This window comes from Eretmochelys imbricata, chromosome 8 (genome assembly GCF_965152235.1).
Source record: "Eretmochelys imbricata isolate rEreImb1 chromosome 8, rEreImb1.hap1, whole genome shotgun sequence".
NCBI lineage: Eukaryota > Metazoa > Chordata > Testudines > Cheloniidae > Eretmochelys > Eretmochelys imbricata.
This window is the reverse complement of record NC_135579.1, coordinates 67378067-67402068: the sequence shown is the minus strand read 5'-3', so window position 1 is coordinate 67402068 and position 24002 is coordinate 67378067. Positions and strand designations below refer to the sequence as shown.

General features: G+C 41.2%; 1 protein-coding gene across 1 annotated transcript in view; it reads left to right on the top strand.

Moving 5' to 3' along the window:
* The first annotated feature begins 299 nt into the window (after window positions 1–299).
* Window positions 300–24002, top strand: part of NTNG1 (netrin G1) — a 198836-nt gene continuing 175133 nt past the window's right edge. Inside the window, exon 1 of the mRNA XM_077824836.1 lies at window positions 300–545. Coding sequence (XP_077680962.1) covers window positions 300–545 — 246 coding nt within the window. The remainder of the gene's footprint in view (window positions 546–24002) is intronic.

Sequence of the window (24002 nt, the reverse complement as noted above, 5' to 3'; positions counted from 1 at the left end):
CTTTGCTAAATTATTATCTGCTCTCAGACATCTTTTACAAAAAGCCCTGATAGACACATTATAAGACCAAGGACAAGCTTCAGATTTCGGTGAAAAGCTGCTGTTTTGAATATGTTAGGCTTCTACCAAAGTCTTCAACTTAGTAAAGCAAGTACCATATTCTAACGTTTCACGTTCAGTTGTGCAACCTCTTTATAAGATACACACATAAATATACATGTACATATATTTATAATCTATAGACTGTCCTTAAATCAATACTGGTTATAATTATCAAGGCAATTTCAAAGGATTTAGAGATGTATTTGTCAAGATTCCTGTCACTTCATGCCCTTTGGGTTACTGTATCTTCAGTGATGCAGCATTATCCTTCAGTGTGGGGACATTATGACGTGTGTAAGACTCAGATTTACACTGAAGAAGGCAAAATTTGGGATTACATGGCCTGTCAGCCAGAATCCAGAGACATGATCAAATATGTGAAAGTGACCCTGGATCCCCCTGATATAACATGTGGAGATCCTCCCGAGACCTTCTGTGCAATGGTAAGGCAAACTTTTCAATGCTCCTTTCCTATATAGTTTCAGGATGTGTTTCTGTAATAGGCAGATGCAAAGTGGAAATCCCCAATTCAGTGAAGATCCAGGCAAAGCCACATAATATTATGAGTTCGTAAATGTGAAAGGCTTCTGAGAAACAAAGCAAGAAGAAATAGGCAATCTTCATTAAAACACATTAAGCTGTAGGATAAGTGGTTCATTTAGTTAGAACCCAATGCTGTTTCACTTGAAATCAATGGCAATGCTTACAGTGGACTTAAATGAAAGCAGTATCAAGCTTCTAGTGCACTAACTTTTCAACTGGGTGTGTTTGCATGGGTTATTTGTGAAAAAGAGTTTGGTGGCTTGATTTTAGTGTGTTCACATCATGAAACCATCATAATGTGGTGTAATTAGGCATCCTTGCCCAGTAGAAGTCTACAATTAGAATACTTAAACAATTGCAGGTTTAAGGTGGGGGAAGGTGCATTGACAGTGTTTTCAGGGAAGTATGCACAGCTCTAAGCATTGCTACTTAATGCTTCGTTATCATGAGCCATAAATGTTCACAGCTGTATTTATGGGCAGCATTAAAAGAAACACCATTAGCTAGGGTCTGATTTTTCAGAGGTGTTGAGAATCTGCATTTTCCTGTGACTTTAATTAGATTTGCGGGTGCCCAGCACTTCTAAAAATCATGCCCAAGGGTCTTAAGTCAGGCTTTCTGCATCTGGTCTTCCTAAAATTAGAGGCCAATTGTGAAAATGTTGCACTTAGTAAATAGTTGTGCCAACTGTGAAGAACTAGGCACTATGTATGTGTCAAAACATTACACCTGAGTAAAGCTGTATGCATAAAGGTTTGCCAGATCAGATCCTAGGAGATTCTTAATGTTGGAAGAAATTTTCAGCTTGTAGAAGACTTTTTTCTTACATTTATATATAAAATAAATTTTCTTCCAGTAGAATGTTAATTTCTGTTGAAAACTATTATTCCTTGATAGGAAAATGTAGTTTTGAAGTATAAATCATATATATGGTGTTATTCATGGTTCATTTTATTATGATGATATCAGTAAAGCAATAGAAATTTGTATAATTCTAGCTAATAATTTAGCTCTGGGAAATTAAGGAGTTCTTATAAATAAGTTTACTGTAAATTGATATAACCTACTAAATATATTTGTTTGCCTGTATATTATCTGTATGGAGATCACTATTACTCTGTGACAAACAGGTCTATTCTGGGAAAATTAACTTTTGAATGGCTTATGGCATCCGTTTCAACCCCCAGTACTCGTGAAAGTGTTCAGGTGCAATCACACACACATTTGGGGTGTTGTATGCATGGACACAAACAGTCACCACATACGCTGTGCTGATATCATACATGAAGCAATTACATTGGTTTTGTACCTTTTGATTGCACCACTTGCACTCTGCTCACTAATCTATCCTCACTAACACTGCTTCAAACAGACCCCATTTTAATTTTAATAAACATAATTTGCCAGTGTAATATTTCCTTCTCTCTTCCTACTCAGCTATCAGCTTGAGCAGCACAGCTACATACCACCCCTTCCTGAGAGGTGATTGATTTGCTCGAATCTAACCCTTATTAATATAACTTTTAATTCCATTACTAATCCCTGGTTCGAAAAGAAACCCCTCTCAGATACTTACCTAGGAAACCCCTAGTGGCTGCTGCTGTAGTTTGCATACAGAGCTGAGATTGTTATGAACATGCGTATAAAGCTGAAGTGACAACATAAAAATATGATTTGCTCTTTGTGTCTAGACAAATTTGGCTGTCACAGCCCAATGCAACATCCCAGTGGCTTAAAAATGGTAAAATTATCTGCAATTATCTGCAGCCTGCAGCTAATTTTCTGGATAGGTTAAACAGAAGCTTTGAAAAGAAGCCTACAGACGGAAGAAGTCATCTGCGTTTGTACAATTTATGGAGCAGAAGTGCTGATGACAGTAGAAATTCGAGCCCTAGAGTACTCCTCTGGATTTCATAGTCAATCAAAACTAAATTAAGAAACAAAGATTATTAAAAAGTCTTCTGTGCATGTAATTCTGGCATAATATTATGAGGTGGACATTAAATGTTTCCCTCTGAGACTTTCAGCACCATTAATGCAGCATGCCTTTAATTACAAGTAGGCTCATATTACTAAAAAATTGGGAAAATAAAGTACTTTGTGGTGTAGTTAGCAATGGCATTATTATGTTTACTGAAATAATTAAAAGAAGGGATATCATTCTTCTAAGTAACTTATAAGTCAAAATATGCAATGAAAATGGATTTTCTTTGGGAAACACTCTTATGTATGCAGCATAACTAGTATAACAATTTAATGCAGTGGTATAGACGCATTATTAAGTATAATTCTACCTAGCAGAATTCTTAGCAGATGTGTTATTGTGAAAAGGCTTTTTTCTTTTTTCTTTTTACTGATTGTAAATATTAAGGTACAAATTCTACTCTGTTACATCTGTGCTATTATGTTAATAAGCATGAGATTGTATGGGTTTATTTGGCTAAAGTTGAGGCTGTAGTGGATTGCTTAATGTGAATCTTCATACATGTACATTTGAAGAGACTATATAAATGTGAAAGATATTGCAGTCTTTACCTACATTACCTGAATTAATCCATCTATTTTTCATACCTTTTTAATGCTTAGGTTTAATTTACAGTAATTAAAGTTAGCAGTGTTTGTAAGGGTACTTTAAGTTCAGATAACAAAGTTTTTTGCCTTGGAATTTCCTATTATTTTAAGAAATATTTTATTATATAGTATAATAAGATCAGGAAATACACTATGTGCACCATGCAATTGTAAGGAGCCTTTGCCAACCCCTGTCCCATCTTTCACCTCCATGTGGAGACCAATCACAATATCTCTTCTTGCATTCACTTGAGCATGAGGACTGTGTCCGAGTAGCATGGCTAGCCACTTTGGATTGGGTGAGAAGAACGTGACCTTACACTTGTCCAACAGCCACGTCTTGAGTTGGCCAGCCAGTACAGGGACTACACATTGTAGCCTCATCAGGGATGACACAACAATGGCACTCCTACACATGCAAAGGAACTCCAGGTGGTAGTGTGCCTCTCTCTCAGCTCCCAATATGGGAGTGCCACTTTAGTCTTATAAAAGGAAAAAAAAGTAAATGTATGTAATGACAGTAGAAACAAAAGATGGCTTGGTGGAACCTGCAGGATGCTTGTTTCCTGTGCAATCTAAAGGCAGCAGAAAAAAATACTGTCATAAATCAAAATCTAAGACTCGGGTTATGGGGAAATCAGATTTATTTATTTCATTTATTAACCCATTTCAAGGCTCACTTGTGGATTATTGACAGGAACCTGTCGAATTGAATTTAGTTCCAAATTTACATTTTGTAAAAACAGGTTTTTAGAAACAAGATTTTACAAAACCTAAGCTAAGCAGAAATGTGCCAATGGAATTTTCAATTTGTTAAACTCTCTTTCAGTGGAAACAGAGTATTTCTGAATCAAACTTACCCTTGCAGTGTTTGCACTCTCCTGCAATGTTTACAATGCAGCCGCTGCAACAATGTGCCAAGTGCATAAACATGTACTGGACAGCGTGTTTTAATGTTGTTTGTTTATGCCTATGTTTTTTTGTTTTTCTTCAGTATGTCAAATTAACTTTGAATATTAGAACGTAGCTAACAACTCCCTTCAGTGTCAGTAGATGGTTACCACAATAACTGTAGATCTGAGCAAGACAAGGAATTGTAGTGTCCCCATGTAGACATTCAGAAGTAATAAGAAAAAATTAGCAGAAAATTAAGTTTGTGCTCTTACCACCTGGAAACAACTGTGTAATGTAACAAGTTTACTAGAGAGAGAACGGTAGACATGTAGATTTTCTTTGGTAGACTTAATTGGACGAGCAACATAATTCTTACTCAGATTGTCTTAAATACCTATAGGGAGCTAGTTTCTATAACTAGAGTTTGGCTCTGTCCATAAACAAGCTTTCAATCATCTGTGTAACTGCTTATGAGCATGGTTGGTTCCAAACATAGGGTATGTCTACACTGCAGTCAGATGTTTGAGTGTAGCCCCTGTAGACATAGCTGAGCTAGCTTTAATCGAGTTAGCATGAGTACCAATAGCCGGGAAACCGTGGCAGCACAGGCTTCAGCATGGGTTAGGGTGACCAGATAGCAAGTGTGAAAAATCAGGGCAGGGGGTGGGAGGTAATAGGTGCCTATGTAAGAAAAAGCCACCAAAATCGGGACTGTCCCTAGAAAATAGGGACCTCTAGTCTCCCTACCATGGGCTACCTGCCCAAATAAGTACCTAGGGTCCTGGATGGGCTTGTACAACACACGCTGCCACAGCTTCACTGCGGTTGGTACTCACACTAGCTACATTAAATCTGTCTTGCATATGTCTACACATGCTGCAGTCACACCTCCAAATGCAGTGTAGACATACCCATAGTTTGCATCCACACACAATGTGTTTAGAACTCAGTTATTAGGTGTGGTTGCTAACAGCATTTCAACCTTGTCATGTGGCACAGAGTTGTCTTCCTGTAACCAGCATACTATTATTCTCTTTGCTGTGTGGACAGGACCCCACCCCTCGATCCCCCCCCACACACACACCCAATATGTTGGCTGGTTTTCATTCTTCCCAGTTTTCTGCACACAGGACATCCCAGTACGCATGGTCCCACGTGTTGCTGGTGCAGCTCTGAATGCACTCTCTTACCTTCTGGGGCATTATGTATCATGGTGAGTATGGATGTGCAAACACAGCATCAGTTTTAAAATAAATAACATGTATTCCCAGTAAAATAGTAATTTTTAAAAAATTCTTAACAGATTCAGTGGCATTCACAGTTGAATTATAGTAGCTCACTGTCAATATAACTGTGTCAGGAATGTACCCTGAAATCTTAATGTCACTTACTAAAAAAAATTTATATAAATAAACCTATTACTAGTAATGTACTGCAACCTGCACAGCTACTGCTAAGGTACAGTTGATCACAAGGCAATGGCTTGTGGATTCCAAGCTTTAGGGAGCCCCTCAGAACAGGATTTGCTGTAATAGAGTAGTATAATCTATATAGTAGTGTCCCAACAAACACTCACTGTCTGAGGCTATGTTATTATGGCGTAACATCACTATATGACGACATTGTGTCCTGATGATGTACCATTAGGAACCTCTACTGTGTGCAGGTGCCCTAGAACTCAGCAAACTGTAGACTTTATTTTTGCAAGGAGTGGGTGAACCCGAACTGCATCCCAATACAATACTTGCTTTCTGACATTATTCCACTGCCAGCCTAGAAAAGCTTGTGCTATAAAAGCCCATTCCTGGATTACAATACCTACTGAACTCATCCGGCATCTGTGAGTTCTTCAAGTCCTGTACAAAGTCAAAAGGACTGTTACTGTTACACTGCACCATAGGAGGATATTCATATGGGTTCACTTTTAAGATGACATAAGACAGTTTCCAAATATTAACATTTATTAACACTTTGTTTTTTTATTTTTTTTATTTTTAGTCATAAAGTGACCAGTCCAATGCATAGACCAAGGTTCCATGCGTTCACTCCTGAAAACATGTAACCATGTACATATCTTTATTCACATGAATAGTCCCATAGTGTTAAATGGGGCTGTTCATGTGAGAAGTTATACGTGTGCATAAGTATTTCTAGGATCAGAGCCTAAGAGCCATCTCATTCCCTTTGCTTCATGGAACAGAGCAGAGAGGATGAAATGCATGGAAGCACTAGCATCCCCTGCTGGCAGTTTAAAGGTTGTGTTTGAAACCATTTAAGTGAGTTATCCCTTACTCCATATGGAGAAAAAAATCCATTATATGGTCTTGCTTAAGGGGACTAGGAAATAGTGAGACTGTAGGTGCTGTTAAATTTTCCTCCGAGTTAGTGCCACTACACCTTTATTGTTTCTATTGTGATTCAAGGTAGAAACTGTTTTATGGAGACTGAAATGTCCTGTATGTGAAAATAAATGTGTGTATTTCCAGATGTCTTGCAAGTAGCCAAAAGTAGTCTCCACATATTGAAATTATTAATCCAGACATTTCCTCTATCAGTGCAGAGGCCATAATATTCTACCCTGAAAAATTGATAATAGCCCTCGATGCTGCTATGTTCTTTGACTGTTGAGGCAAAGGGGCCTCTGTACTTAAAAATTTAGTCTCAATAGACTGAGAAGTGCAACACAATCCTCTGAGCTAATTTACCTGAAGAGGCAATGTCCACAGATCTATATTTATGCACAGTTTGATTTTGTATAAATTTTTCCTCTGCAGTTTAATATATCCACAACAGTCGCATGCAGTGACACCATTTGGATATGTAAGTGTGAGTGTGGTTATGGATAGTAGTCTATGAGTGTATTTTAATAATATTTTTGACCTGTGAAGCCAATGATTTCATGATTTTTGTTTTATTTTTATATTGCTCCTCTCCCTCGTCCAGTCCAGTTTCTTCACAGTGAACACTCTGTTGCATGGATATTGGAAAGGCCTTGCATTTTCACCATGCAAATTCTTATGCATGCAAGTAGTTCCACTGAGTTCAGCAGGTCTACCCATGTGTAAGTGTTTGGAAGATCAGTGCTGTGGTGTTTTCCATGTTCTATTTTCCATAGAATGTTTCTGTTTCTTATAATTTAATTCTTTAGACAGTTTTTTCTACATGGAATTTATAAATAAAAAGAGAAATGAGCTGAAGTGAATTTTAATTGCTTACTCCAAGTAAAAAACAGTTCCCTAGTTGAGACATTTTGTCAAGTTCCAGACCAGAGAGAATTTTTACTGCCAAGTAGTTGTAAGGCCTTTAAAAGGGGACAGTGTTATGATAAGAAGAGCATTTTCTCATGTGTAAATACAGTGTCTTTCCAGTGCTTGTTACATTTTTATCTGTAAAACTGTCAAGAGTCATCACTGTAACTCATCAATTTGATTTTTGCCATCTATACCTGCTCATAAGGCAATCTCCTCCAGTGAAAACTAAAAACAGAGCCGATTATGGATGACATTTGCAAATGACTGCAAAAAAACCCAACTAAATAGCAAACAACTTTTTTTTAAACACCTCTTTTAAAAAGCACCCTGTGTATAATCAAAAAGTACAGAATGTGATTCTTGTTACTACTAAACAGTTCTTACTATATGTTCCATTTTCTACCTCTATTTTTATCTGAGCCCTCCACAGTCTGGTAGATCCCTCGGCTTTGTTGCCCAGATGGATCTAGCAAGGAGAAACAATACTGTAGGGATAGCCTGAAGAAATATCCTGGAGAAACTCTAACAAGGTGCCTCATATGCAGGAATATGTTCAAATTTCCAGTGCCATTAAACAAAATTTAAACAGTACACTCCACTTTCCCTGTCTAAAAATCTGAGAAGCTCATTATTCACTAGAAAGGCCAATTTTTTCCTCATTTAGATGATGATGAAATAAAAGTAGCTCTTGAAAATAATAGGGGCTATGTACAAGCTTTGTGCCCACACCCGTTCATTCTTCAGTTTGGACATCTCAAATTTTATATTTTCAAGAAACCAGGATGAAAATGTTGTGCTTTTGTTGATATCCATATTCACTACCATCAGCAAGAATAAGGTCTGGAAGTACATAGGAATACTTGTCATCTGAAGCTGGGACAAAAGCTTGGGTTTTGGGGAAGATGATTTAGAAGCTTAGAACTTTATTGGTGACGCATTGATTTTGATTTTTGTAAAAATGGTCGGTCTCATTTTTTCCAATGGGAAAAGATGTTTAAGAGTAAAGCATGATCTATACTTTACCTTTAAAAGTAAGTGGTTGGGATTTTGTATGTGGTCTGTAGAGGACTCTGGCACACACTAGCTTAGTCTCGTGAGGCTGTAATACTCTAGTTTAATTCATGTTACCTGAGTCAATGCAGGGGTAATTGGGTGTTTAGTGGACTGTGATGAGCAGGTCATACTGGAAAATGGAGGTTCCCTCTGTCTTTAAACTCTATGACTGCATAATTCTAGAGGGAGATTTTCAAAGCCACAAATAGCTGTTAGCATTGAAAATCTCCTCCTTGGAAACATATCCTTCATTAAAATTAATTTGCACCATTTAAGGACCTGAACCAACATTGACTGAAGTAAATGGAAAGACTCCCATTGATGGCCTGATCCAAAAATCTACTGGCATATGTCAGTTGTGTAATGAAGATATGTGTCTAAATCCCCTAGATCGCTTTGGAAATCTCAATCAATGACTTCTAATCAATTTTAGGTAAAAGCACAATTAGGAATAAGCTTTCTGTGTATTTACATTCTGTGTCATGGTACTTTCATTAAAAAGCATTTTTTCCAGTATATTAAACCTGTTTGTTTGTTGTATAAATGTTTGTTTTCGGATTTCCTCACCTGCAGAACCCTTGAAAGCAAGGGTCAAAGTCTCCAGTGGCTGGACAAGATTTTATTACTGGGATACATTTTGTTCTTTGATACATTTACTGCACTTCTAGGGCAAGTAAGAATGCTCAGATAGCATATTTTAACAATTTTTAACTGGAAAGTGCCATGTCACACAGCTGAGAAAGACAAGGTGGGTTAGGCCCAGACCTGAAGAAGAGCTCTCTGAAGTTCAAAAGCTGGTCTCTTCCACCATTGGTCCAGTAAAATATATAACCTCACCCACTGTGTCTCTCTCTTATCCCGGGATCAACACCGCTACAACAACACTGTAAACAAATATGTCACACATGTCACAGTCTGGATATTAAAATATATTGCTTTACTTTTATGAGTTCCACAGCTTGTTTATAACTAACTAACAAGAACAGAAAAACCTATTAATGAATACTCTCCCAATTTTTCTCTCTAATTATGCCATCATTAATTGTGGCACTGTTTAATAGTTAAGTGTCTCTGAGCTCATCCTTTATCAGCCCCAATTTTCATGGGTTTAGAAATAGGTCTCTAAACAGGAGTAAATCAGACTACTTTTTTAAAATTAAAAAACAGTTGCATTTTTAGCATAATTTTGTTGACTATTAATAATGTAAACAGTGTCCTTTTTAACATTAGAATAATGGCCAAGTTACTGATGTGTGAAAATGCTCAGTATTTTTCATATCCAAATTTTTTAACCATCCACACATTTCCTTTTCTCTCTTGCACTGTTTCAGGGACCTGAACAAAGTCCCCCTTTGGCAAAAGGCAGAGCATGAAAACTTGTAAGTTTGGAGAGAGATCATTCCCATATGCTTTGGTTTTGGTGCCAGCAAAGGACTCAGACCTTTGCTGTCTGAACTGGTACCAGTTTTGCTGAGCTGCACCATAGGAACATAGCCAGCTAGCTCTCGCAAATATGCTACCGTTTGGTTGGTTCTCTGTGTAGTGTTCTCAGATACTGTGGGCCAGATTCTCAGCTGGTGTAAATTGGCATAGCTCCATTGACTTGAATGGAGCTGTGCTAACTTACATCAGCAGAGTGTCTGTCCCTGTACATCTGCTGCTTCTGTTGAGATTCAAGCCCGATACAATCTGTCTCTGCATTCTTCCCTGGGTACCAGCCCTTCACGAGTTCTTCCTTTGGCCTCACTAAAATAGTATGCTCTTCAAAGTGATGAAGATTGAAGAAAACTTTCCTTTCAGAGAACACAAAAGACAGAAAGCTGGAGATGCTTCAAAGAATGCAGTGATATTACCTGTGACCCCCTGACTGTACATTGTGGATTCTAGATCTGAGATTTTTTCTACTACACATTAGTTTGAGAAGAAGCCACAACCAAAGGATTTCTCCCTCCTTATCCTTTCCCCTCTCTCTATTGGACAACATAATTGTCCACCAGATGGAAAGGCTTCCATCTACACCCTCAGAAGTCTATGTCCCTGCAGACCCAGGTTGTCGACCAGTGGCAGGTACTTAAATCTTAAGGTCAAACACTTTAGTGGCAATATGATAGAAGTGTGCACTGAAATGTGACTTGTATTATGAGATCTCTCTCAGAATGCCATCTGTGAAGCAGCCACCTTCCCTGTACACATACTCAGAGGAAGTAAATATGCTGTGCACTAAAAGTACATGGAAAGGCCCACAAAGTTTAGGGTTTTAAATCGGCAATATTTGACTCTTCTAATCAACACTAATCTGATGAAGAATTTGGAGCAAATATCATACTCGTGGTTTTATCTTGGCAAGTGCCAAGTAGTGCTAAAAGGTGAATTTGGGATGATAAAATTAATGCATAATATCAGACATACATCAGTGAACAGTAAGGCAACACTGAGTCCAACAGAAAACTCTGACATTTTTGTTCCTTTTTCTCAATCCCACTTTCAGAGTAATACAACGTAGGTAGAATATGCTAATACAATTTTTCAGAATCTTGTTCTTCCCCTAGGGCACTTCCTTCTGAAACCTCATTTAAAGCAGAGGTTCTCACCCTTTTTCTCTCTGAGGTCCCCCCAACATGCTATAAAAACTCCACGGCCCATCTGTGCCACAATAACTGGTTTTCTGCATATAAAAGCCAGAGTCAGTGTTAGTGGGTTGCAAGTAGGGCAATTGCCTGGGGACTCATGCCACAGGGCTCCCATGAAGCTACATTGTTCAGGCTTCAGCTCCAGGTGGCAGGGCTCAGGACCTGGACTTCAGCCCCATGTGGTGGGGCTTCAGCTTTCTGGTCTGGGCCCCAATGAGTCTAATGCTGTCCCTACTTGGAGACTCCCTATGGGGCCTCAGACCCCTGGTTGAGAACTACTGATTTAAAGGATCTCATCAAGTAGATTACTAGTTTGGGTTCTGCCCAAAAGAGTAGTAACAAAAATTTCGTAGCCTACTTGAAATCAGGTTTGATGTTTTTAGACCAGGTCCTAGTGACCATATCATATAAACCACCATCACAGTTGTCACTAATTGGTGCCCTTGCTGGCCATCTGAGCAGAAGCCCCAAAGACTGAATACATGTGAGGGAGTCTTCACCCCATATGGGTTTCCCCCACAGGTTAGAATTGAAATACTGCATGGGCAGGGTTGGGAAAACTTTTGGTATTGCTAATTTTACTTTGGATCAACTTTGGGCTTAGGTTATCAATGCCATACGTATGAAACCTTTCATAAGCACTAAAACATATTTTTAGAAAAAGATAAAACAACAACCTAGATGTTTAGCAGCATCTTATAAATCTGCAGACTACTTTGCTGTGAAGATGTTCAGGTCTACAGTAAATTGCTGAGAAAGTTTAGTTGCCAATTTTTTGCTTTGGGAGTTGAGTACTAGATAGCTCTCTTCCTAGGCAGATAGCCTTAGAGGATTTTGGTCTCCATCTCCTGTCAGGAGTGGTAAAGCACCGATACAGGGGAGCTTGGTGATAAGTTAGCCTGTATGCCCAAACCTCATGATAGCAGTGCACAGATTAATGTTGATCCTTCTGCCATAGCCTGTTCCCCGCATTCTATTCCCACTGCAGGGATACAGGGCACAAGTACAGGTAGGGGATCCAATGGGAACACAGCTCCTAAGCAAGCTGTACTGCTGGAGGGTGGGTGCCATCAGTGTGTATGTTATAGCCTTCAGAACAGTGGGATTGAGAGCTACACTTTTCACTACAGATCCCATGGAGATGAGAGAGCATGCCTACAAACTCTTTGAGAAGTCAAATCCCCCCACTTGTCTTATGTGCAGGATACCTCATAAATTCTGCCAGTTCTGTCTCATGGAAACTCAGCTGGAGGACACAATCCAGCTCATAAATACTTAATAGCAAAGAAATTCATAGTTAAGCCTGAAATACCTTCTTGACTTATAGTATTCGCCGATGCCTAAATACTGTATTTCAGAGGTCTCCAAACGGTAGTCTTATACTGTTGTTGCTATTATTTATTCCTTTATAGAGTCTTCTTCCCCTTGGTTCAGAATGCTTTTCACAGAAAAAGTAGTGCTGTAAATAAAGACACATAACACAACCCAGAATATCAGAAACCACTTTACAAATAATGTGCAGGGACTGTAGGTGAACAAAAAATTAGAGTCCTTTCCTACAGTGTATCCTGGCTCTGGAATTCCCATGGGCAGCTGCTGCCATAGAACAGAGCCCTTTGTCAGAATAGCGTTTTTTAAAATTATTTTTAAGAAATCATTTTAAAATTTACTCTTCTCGGTTTGAGTCAGGCTGCAGTATATTTGTAAATTTTGTGTATCTGTAAGCGTGTTTGTGTATGTATGAATGTGATATAACATGACAACTGAAATTGTAAGGAAATCTAATTTTAACTTGCAGTTGATTTATGAAATGATGCTGAATTCTTTGAGTTTGTGAAAATAACATATGATACTAATAATCCTTTAGAACTGATTTAGCACCAAATCTTGTTGGAGTGCCAGTAGGAAGCCAAGGACTTGTAACAAATCAATCACTTGTAGTGACATTTTTATTACTCTTTCAGAAATGCCATGCTTTAATTGTCTCCCCACTTCAAATCAACTGCTTAGTCTGGTTTAGCAAAAGCTTTCTTCCCATATAGCCTGTTAGTTGTGACTGTCCTAGCTTTTGGAAACCTAAGCTCTGTATACATTCCTGGCATGATTACTGCTGGCAGGAGCAGAACCGGTGAGGCAACTCTGAGTGTGCACATACTTTAGGAGAGTGACAATGCCATATTGATTATTAGTCACATTTTCACTAATGTTTTTAAGTTACTGGGCCAAATTATCTGACTTCATGCATCCCCTTCTGACTTCAATGGGATTGAAACGGGTATAAGTCAGCTCAGAATTTGACCTTTTTATTTTAAACTATGTGAAATTTTCAGCAGTGGTGTACAATAAAAATGGCTTTGTTTTTATAACAAAAGGAACACTAAGAAAATAATTTTAAAAATCATAATAATTTAGTAATACTTCAAATGTTTTTGCATCCTTTCTAGCACAAATCCAAAAGATGAACTGAAGTGCAACTATAAATAGAAAATAAGCTTTAAGACACTGTTTCAGCAATGATGTCTTTGCCAGCTTGTAATAAAGGGGTTTCTTTTTCTCAGACCCATAAAGGACTCACGTTAAAATATTTCTAATCTCATTTTTTTTTTGTTCCTTATATAGATTAACCTTATTATGGTTTACTGAAGCCAAAATACTGATTTGTCTCCAATTAGTTTGCAAACTTGTAAGCAGAACAAAAGTAACATGGCACCAAGGTCATGTCATGTAAGTGATAAACCTCATCAACTCTGGCACTCCAGAGGTCAGTGGTTTAGTTAACTCTGTGTTCTTGGCCTTGTGATTCTGGACTTAGTGGTATTATTATCTTTTCAAATGAGCAGATGGATTTGTTTTCTGTGTGTTTTTGCAGCCATTGGAATGCTGGCAATCAGCAATACTGAAAGAAAAGCATTTCCTGTGTCTTCTGCCTGTGATATTATTGAAAGTCCACACAACATCAGCCCAGTGATGGTAGGTCAGACGCATTCACAGTTTGACACCAAAAAACACATTGGCAATTTGCCAAGAGCTGCATGTTAAATAAAATGGGACAAATTGCAACCAACCTCATATTTAATATATCAGTGCAGACACAAAGAGTCCGTGCATGCAATATTCCATCTCTACACAAGCAGAAAGCTATTCAAATTAATATGGACTATGGCATGCAGGACCCTGTAGACTCTGCATATCCCATTCCTCTCTTTAAGATGAGGACAGGGAACAGCTGCACTGTAGAACTCCAAGGCAGTGGGGCTCCCCGCCACCCCAGAGAGGCCCTCCATCCACCAGAGTGGGCGGAGTCAGGAAGCTCTGAGCCGGTCAGGAGGCAACCCAGAAGTGGAAAGGCACAACCTGGAAGTATAAAGGCTGGCCCTCAGAGCTCACTAGTGGACCAGCCGTCGGGGAGGCCAGACATAGCCAGCCTAGCCTGCGACTGGGAAAACCCCACGGCCCCAGGTCCACACCAAGTCTGGCCGGACCTGCCCTGCGCCAGCTATCCAGGGGAGTTGCCAGACCTGCCCTGCGCCAGCTATCCAGGGGAGTTACCAGGCCGGCTGCTGCCCACTGCCCCGAGGAACCCATGGTGCTGGACCCCCCGGAGAACACTGTCTGGACCCAGGTACCAGAAGGAGGGGAGTTAGGAAGTAGCCCAGGGACAGTTGACCCTAGTCTGGCTGTAACTCTACCAGAACCCATGTCAGTGTGTTGCGGTCAGGATCCCCACTGACGGAGCAGCGGGTCATTTGTCACTGCTAGGGCCCCAGGCTGGGACGCAGTGGAGTGGGAGGGCCTGCGTCCCCCCTGCCACCCAACTCATGGGTGGCAGTCTCCCCCCTCTTCCAGGTCCTTGGAGACCTGGGCTAATTCACTCATGTTGTGTTGCTCAGCCCCTGAGCTACTGACTGTTTGTTCCCCCGCCCTGACCCAGGGCCTGAGCCTGTTAACACTGGACTGTTTGCTCAGCCCCTGCCTGAGGGCCTGAGCTACTGACTCTTGGGTGCCATGCCTTGACCCAGGGCCTGGCTTGCTAACATCGGGCAATTTGCTCAGCCCCTGCCTGAGGGTCTGAGCTACTGACTATTTGGTGCCCCATCCTGACTCAGGGCCTGGACCTATGGTGCTCAGTCCAGTTACCGCAAGGGCTGCCGAGGGAGAGACTGGTGGCCGGACAAATTCCCCAAAGTTAGCTGTGTGTAGCGAGCCGGTGTGGTTCCCTGCCGCCCCAGAGAGGGTCGAGCCCTGGCTTAGCCCCTTTACACGTACATTCCACGTTTGGGCTGCACTTTTTCCACCCTGTCCTAGATGGCTGGGTAATTATTCTGGAAGTGAATGACTCCATTATGTCAAATCTACCTTTATCGTACTTTGGTAGGACCTTCAGTTTGTGCCATCTTAGAGGACGCTCTCTGACTAAAGTAAGATTTGCAGATTCCCAGTCTTGGCATCTGATTCAAGGACAAAAAGCTGGCGAGCAAAATAATGTGTACCATGAAAGATGTGATTACTCCATGTAAGAAATTGTCTGTGCAGGTCCAGGACTGCTTTCTGATGAGAGTAATGAAGTTTGTGCTGAATACTTCATTCAGGGAAAATAACTTATGATTGTATAAAGAGTGAGTGAGTTTTTTAAGGACTGTATGCCTGTAGGGTTGTTGACACGAGTTTATTTTTGGAAGTTAATATTTGATGCTAAAACAAAGTTATGGCAAAATTTGTGACAAATGGATACATGAAATGTGCTGTATGGCGCTGCTGAAAAAATGCTGATGCAGTTGACTTGAATCAGAGAGGTAAAATAGCACTAGTGGGTTGTTCGAGGAGGTGGGAGGGGAAGAAAAGGTTTTATAAAGTTTTTGAGTTCCCATCTTGGACGTGTTGTGGAGGATGCTTCTAAGTAATAGCTGCACAAATAATCGCAGATTACAGTGTCATACAACTCCATTAACTAGGTGAAGAAAATATAGCAACATTTTCATTTTAATGAGATGTCAGGTCTCTCCCTCGCTGTACCATGCATCTTAATGTACCTTGCTGTCTGTACTGACTTGAGGCTCCAAGGCTTTGTCATTACTTGGCAATTCCTTTCTCTAATTTCTTGTGACACATGGTGCTTAAATCCACAAGAAATGTGAGGTAAGGCAGGATTCCTGCAGACTGACTCACCTTAAAAAGAGCCTTCGTTTGCATTATTCATTAGATAAAGGCACTGATTTGCATCTCATTTTGGTTGTTTCAATTTCCAGGCAGAGGATGTAGGAGAATTCTCAAGATTGCTAATTTTTTATTATATTAACAGCATTCATATGGGAATAAAAGTCTCCATTGTTTGCTGCTCTATATTTTGAATTACACTTACCTTAAATGCCTCCAAAAATGATGTGCCATTGGTCCTTCAATAGTAAAATATAGATCTCTGCTCTTCAATGAAAGGTATTAAATTGCTTATTGCAATTTTAAAAGTTTATTTATTTGAAGCATAATTACATATGTAGGTCAATACTTGTAATTAGAGTGCAATTATTATCTGGTTTCTATGTATATAAGGTTATAAAGTTCAGATGCAGAGACCTGTACAGCTGTAATGGTTGTGTATAATTTGATAGTCTCTGCAGGTTTTTTCGCCATTCAGTAATCTGAAGCAGTAGCATGTTAAGAATGTTATTCATTCTATTAAATAACACAGCTGTTAAGAAACACAGTAGCCCAGATAACTTTCATAGTGCTTTCTTCTCTCCTTCTAAATCTTGCTAACTAATTTGCCTTATACTTAGCTTTCTCTCTCAATGTTCCATTCAGAAAGCTGGTTTTCAAAAAGGAGGAGCTAACAGGTTTCACTGTCCTGTCTGCAGTATGTTGTGCGTTTTCATTAATGGCAGAATTATATGAGCTCTGTCATCCTAAGGTATTAAACACAGAAAATGATCTTTTGTGAGTCATATGTGTCTAGTGAACCGAAGCAGGTTTAGTTATTTGGTATATGTTCTTTAAGAAAGTACACAAAATACAATTAACCAGGAAAGGCTATTAATATCCCATGCCATTCCTTTTTACACCTCCGTCAGGAGCTAATGACTGAGTCATGTGTAGGCCTACCCAAGCTAGCTTTAATCAAGCTAGTGTGCCAAAAATAGCAGTGAAGCTGCTACAACCACACAGGCAGTGGCACAGACTAGCCATCCGAGTATGTATCCAAGGTCCCATGTGGGGCTGTACTCAGGTGGCTACCCTGTGCTGCCACCCAGGCTGCTGGAATGATGTCACTGCTATTTTAATGAGCTAGCTAAACCAAAGCTAGCCCAGGTATGCCTACACACGCTGCAATCACACCTCCCGATTATAGTGTAGACCAGGAGTTCTTAAACTTCACTGCACCATGATCCCCTTCTGACAACAAAAATTACTACAGGACCCCAGGAGCCTGCCAGGGCCAGGGAGGGGAGCAAAGTCCAAGGACTTCAGCCCTGGGTGGCAGGACTCAGGTTATAGCCCCCCACTGCCTGGGGCTGAAGTCCTTGGCTTGGGTTTCGGCCCCAGATAGTGGGATCAGGCTTCAGCCCCAGACCCTAACAAGTCTAACTCCAGCCCTGGTGACCCCATTAAAATGATGTTGTGACCCACTTTGGGGTCCCAACCCACAGTTTAAGAACCGCTGGTGTAGACATACCTTTAATAACCTACTTTCACCTCCTCAGATAGTGGCTCACGTGGCTAAAATAAATGATTTATTAGTCGTAGTAGTTTCAGTATTGCCACTGAAGACCTCGGTTGGGTTTGGGACTCCATTGCGTTAGGCTCTGTACAAAAACACAGGAAGACACTATCCTTGCCTCTCAGAGCTTACAGTCTAATTTGAAACAAGCTGCAGCACGAATGTAACAAGCAAAAGGAGGGAAGGGGCAGCAGGATGAGAGCAAGACTCATAAGATCTTGCAGTTACATAGACTATTTATGTGCACAGTATGATAGTTCCACATTATTTACAAGATTTTAAAAGTAAATAATATGTATTCATGACTGTCACTCAACCTCTCGGTCATCAGATGGTTGATTTCTTGGAGGTGTCATTTCAGAAGTGAATCTGGAGGAAGAATTTGAAAGAGGAGAGGGTAGTACCTTTGTACATTAGTTCAAGGAGGGAATTTCAAGCATAAGGGACAGTGTGGTAGAAAGCACAGTGCAAATACATTTCAGTGATACAATCCCAAAATGAGACAGGTTTACTTTAAAGTCTTGTCTACATTGTATCTTTTAATTGAATTTGCCTCTAGTTACTAACTTGGCTGAATCTAAACATAGTTTATATCCATGCACAGCATAGTTAATACATGGTTAGTAACCGCATCAGTTCTTGTAAATGACCAAAGCTGGCACATGACTCTCTTTCTGTAACTAGGGCAAAACTCTGTTGTTTTGCTGTGTAAAAGGAACTCCTAACTGTGCCTATCTATCCAGGCTGGCCAGTCTGTCTTTCTCCCAATTCTCTTCGCTATAGGAAATCCCTCTGTGTACTAGTGTGTCCTTAATTCCATGTTCATGTCCTCTGGGTGTGCCAAGTATACTGGGGCACTATGGGATAGCCCTCCAGATTGGTCCAGAATGTACAGATACAAACAGGGTTAGGCCTTGTGGTAGGTGTGGACATGCAACTGTTTGCCAACTGTATTTGTATTATATAGACCTAATTGAACAATGTTTTTGTTGCGAGTGGGTAGGATTGCCAGGTGTCTGGTTTCGACTGGAATGCCCGGTCGAAAAGGGACCCTGGCAGCTCTGGTCGGCACCACTGACTAGGCTGTTAAAAGTCCGGTCAGTGGCGCAGCAAAGGCCCAGGGTGAAGGCAGGTTCCCTGCATGTCCCAGAAGCGGTGACCAGGTCCCTGCAGCCCCTAGGTGCATGGGTGGCCAGGAAGGCTCCGTGCGCTGTCCCTATCCCCAGTGCCGACTCCGCAGTTCCCATTGGTCAGGAACTGAGGCATGAGGGCATGAGGGAAATGTGCAGAGCCTCCCTGGCCGCCCATGCACCTAGGGGCCTCAGGGACCTGGCAGCCACATCCTGGGAGCCACAGTAAGCGCTGCCAGGACCCTGCACCTCAAACCCCCTCCCACACTCCAACCCTCTCCCCCCGCCATGAGCCCCCTCCTTTACCCCAAACCCCTCGAGCCCCCACCGCCAGCTGGAGGCCTCACCTCCCTGCACCTCAACTCCCTGCCCCAGCCCAGAGCCCCCTCCTGCACCCCAAACCGCTCATCCCAGACCCTGCACCCCCAGCTGGAGCCAGAGCCCTCAACTCCCCTCCTCCCCCACATACACCCCAACCTCCTGCCCCAGCCTGGTGAAAGTGAGTGAGGGTGGGAAAGAGTGAGCAATGGGGGTGTGGAGGGATGGAATGAGTGGGGGTGGGCCTCAGGAAGGGGGCAGGGGTGTTCAGTTTTGTGCGATTAGAAAGTTGGCAACTGTATGAGTGGGTCTTCTGATGCAGTCACGGTTGTATTGGGCCTGAGAAAGAAAAAGGATGGTATAGCAAGACTTCTGAATTCTAGGCTAGGGCAGTATGCTATGAGGCAGCAAATAGGCTTGATTCTGTGCCCATTTAAGACAACGGCAAAGTTCTCATTGTTGCAAGATCAGGTCCATAGAGCACATGGCTGAGCTTGCTGAAGCCAACCAGGGGAAAGGGTGAGGGAATACCATTAATTGCAATGAGAGTGTGTTGTGAAATCTCCTAGTTTGTTTGAAAATCTCAATACCTGTGTACGGGCTTTTTTATACTGCCTCTGGTAACACAGAATACCAGCTTTGGCCAAGAAGTGATCTAAACCATTTATTATTCACTTGTGTTAACATTCTCAGAATGTTCTTCCCTAACTGCTGTTTGTACTGTCTGGATTCTGTGATTAATACTGTAATGCAAAGTAGATGCTTCTCTTCTTTATAGCAGAGTCTGGCACCAGTGCTATATTTAAGGGTCTTCTGACATTTCCATTATAAACTCTGTGTTTGAGGCTGTCCTAGTTTGTATCAGGCTGAAGGTTGGCAAACAAATCGTGGAGGAGATTGGATTGTATTTTTTGTAAATAATAGCAGCTTAAGCCAGGTCATCGAAAATACAGGGTTTTATCAATTCAAGATTCTTATTTTTGTCATGGTTTTTTTCCTTAGAAAAGTCTAAGTTTTAAATAATTAAACCTGTCAGGTTCTTAGGGCTAGATGCTGACCTTCACAAGGAAAAAAGTGCTTAAACTGAAGTTCTGGTGACCTACGTGCTATACAAGCAATAACATTTCTTCCACAATTAGAATATACCTTTTCTCGAATACGGATCCCCCTGATCAGGCTGCCAGATAGTGCTTGCAGAGCTACACTTGTGAAGCACATAGTCAGTATTCAGCCAATAGCTAGCTCCATATCCATAGCTAACAATTTATTGAGGTTCCTAGTTCGGGTTTCAAAATGTAGAATGGGGTTCCAAGCAGTTTTTTTAACTGATGGGACTCTGTAAAGACTATTTCTAACTAAGAATAATTTTCTGAAGCATATTTTGAAGTCAACATATTCTCCAAAGGCTTTTCCACAATGAATTATTCCAAACAATATTTATCAAAAACAAAATGTCCTATCACCATTTGGCCAGTGCAGAGTGAACAAAGCAGCTGTTCAATATTTATTTTTATCTTTGTTTTTCAATGAACGTTGGATCTCTGCCTCATCGAAAGCCCATTTCTTGACCTTTACTTCATTTACTGAATAGCCCTGCATCATTCTCTACAAACCTGTCCACTGATGGTTTATCTGTGCTCTCAGCTACACCTGTGTAAACTGGGAGTAAGTCTGTTGAAGTCACTGGGTTCAGTCCATACTCCCTAATCTAGCTGCTCTGTGCTGTCTTAGCAGCATGAAGTAGCTGGAAAGCAGCCTTAAAAAGGCAGCAAAGATTTCTTCCTGTCACAGGGGGATTCCTCAGGTGGCATAGAGCTAGCAAAGCCACTTCTCTGCCATCTGTTCGCCTGGTTTCTCTCCACCTAGGAAGCATGCCAGAGTGGGAAGATGTGGGGCAGAGCACATGGCATCCTGCCAGATTGTACCCAATGTGGGAATCCCACAGGGTTGCTTCAAGTTATGCCAGGGGCAGTTTCACACCCTTGCCAGTCTTATCCAACCTGTACGCTGAATGAGGCAGAGAGAGTTGTATGTGATTCATCTAGTCATCTAGTCGGGGGTTGGACTAGATGACCTTCAGGGGTCCCTTCCAACCCTGATATTCTATGATTCTATGATCATGCAGTTAATGACTGTATTGTAAAGGATACTGTGATGGGGTGTATACCCCTGCCGGATTAGCAGAGGAGTTAACATGAGTCAGAGAGCTCAGTTAGCCCATCTGGTTGCACCTGGATGGTGAGCCATGCATAATTAATGATGAAACCCAGCTGGGGAGGGGCTGGGTGGTGGTGTTAACAGAGGAATCTTGCAGCAGAAGGGATCTCCAAGGAGAGAGGAAGGAACTCTGCAGTCACTCTCCCTATAGTAGGGCAAAGGGACCTGTTAGGATTAGGAAGGCTCCAGCAGGGCAAGGAGAAAGCCCGGAGAAAATCTTGGCAGGAAGCAGTTCAGGAACGTGGCAGCAAGGAATCAAATGACGTGCACCTTGACTGCCTGTCCTAGAGTCCTTGGACTGGAACCCAGTGTAGGAGTGGGCCTGGGTTCCTCTACCAGCCACTGGTAAGGTGGTATGAAGCCCCTCAGAAGGGGATGTGGACTGTAGGAAGCCCTGAGGAAAAGGTACAACCTCTGAGACCAGAATTGTAGGTGGAAGTGCACGTGAAGTGGTTGGACATTCCATGAGTGGGGTTTGGGTTTGGGTTTTGGGTCAAACTAAACTACTTGTGATGACAAAACCCCTGTATATGTGGAAGACATGATCATTTGGATATGCACACCTTTTTGGGCCAGTCGATATTGGTGTAACTGATAAATGCATAAATAAAGCCAAAGGACAAAGGCAGGGAATTTGGATCTAAAAGTAGCAGCTGATCACACTGTAAGTCCTTACCATGAGCCAAAGCCTCTCATGTTTTTAAAAAAGCATAAAGCTGCTACTTTTGAAGAGCATCTACAGTGTGCACACAATTTCTATGTTTCCTAATGACTTTTATTACCCTTATAATTCATGTAATGGATTGTGTGTGTGATATAAAACTCCATCACTTTCATGGTACTTTTTGTAATGTGATTTACATTGTCATAATTCCATTCACATCATATTTGTCTGATGTAAATAGACATATCTTGCAAATTCACAGTATTCTCAGTATGCAGCATATTGTGACTGAAAGGCCAATTCCTACATCCTCTCTCATGCAAACTACTATTGAAATCACTGGCATCTTTGCCTTATTAAAGAGTTCAGAAGCAGGCCTACAATATGCAAAACCCTAATGAATGCTGTGATTAGGGTCTCCATGAAGGAAAATTAATATAAAAGTAAGATGGCAGACTGTAATTCAGCTCCCCTACTGACTCATTGTTCACTTTCAATTCCTTTACAAAACTAAATATATGTTAAAAAAAAATTAAGGAATATTCTCTAAATTCTGAAGCAACTGTTGCACAGAAGCTCCTGACTCATTATGTGATGCTTCTAGCTCACAACCCCTTCAGCAATTCTCAAAGAGTACCTTTATTTAATTACCATGTAAGGAATCAAAGTTAAAAGAATATTAAAATTTTTAAGTCAACCCAAAATCAGGCAATGCTAAAGTAAAAAGGATTGATTTACAAGCTATTATGGCGGTCCTCATGGCTTGCTTCTTTCTCCTTTCTGAAGGAGATACAGAATATGGTCGAAGATCTCCCTTTCAATGGAGACAAGCTCTTCGCTGCTACAACCAATGAGGTCCTTCACTCTATGAAGGACTCCCGTGTCACTCTCTGATCCTTAGGCATCCAAACACCTGCCTCAAAGAAGAGACAATATAGATATCAGCCATACCAACGACCGCATTACCATGCCTTTGTACAACATCCACCTTTCAAGCAATATGATACACAACAACGACACAGTCCCAGAAACTAACGATGTCGCCCTCCGCATACAATGGTGACGCACCCTCCTAACCCAAGTAAACAAATTTTGAAGTCTTGGTCGAGGGGTATAGAAAGCATCGCACCCTCTCTAGTGCCAACTCCAACCAACCATTTTTTTTGGACACCCTTTGCTTCTGTTCCTGGCCAATTGGCCATCCATCACTACACACAGAGGCGTACCCCTCTCATGAACAATTGCTCTGTCAGGAGGTACAACATCTCATACATCTTGGAGCAGTAGAGGAGGTACCCCCTCAACACAAAGGGAAAGGGTTTTACTCCCACTGCTACTTGACAGAAAAGAAAAGTGGCCGTTGGCGCACTATCATCGATCTTCGACGTTTGAACAAGTTTGTCAAGAAACAGAAATTCCGGGTGGTTATTCTCCCAATGATAATTCCGACACTGGAGCAAGGAGATTGGTTTTCAACTCTTGACCTCCAAGATGCATATTTCCATATCTCTATCCACTCTGCACATCGACGTTTCCTCAGGTTTGCTGTGGGAGTTCAACACTACCAGTACAGGGTCCTCCCTTTTGGTATTTCCACTGCATCACGTGTCTTTTCCAAGGTGCTAGCAGTTGTAATAGCACATCTCAGAAAAAAGGAATCCTCATATTTCCTTACCTGGACGATTGTCTCCTCAAGTCTCCCATGCAGTTAGACACGAACCATGCAACTCTTGCAATGCTTCACTGCTTCCGCACCTTGGGCCTGCAAATAAACAAAAACAAATCTACCTTACAACATACCCAATAAATCGACTTCATCATCACCCACCTCGATTCCACCACCAGTCTTGCATCTCTCCCCCAGGACAGATTCCACACAATGGGCATCCTTATTACCCAGATACGTGCCAGCCCACA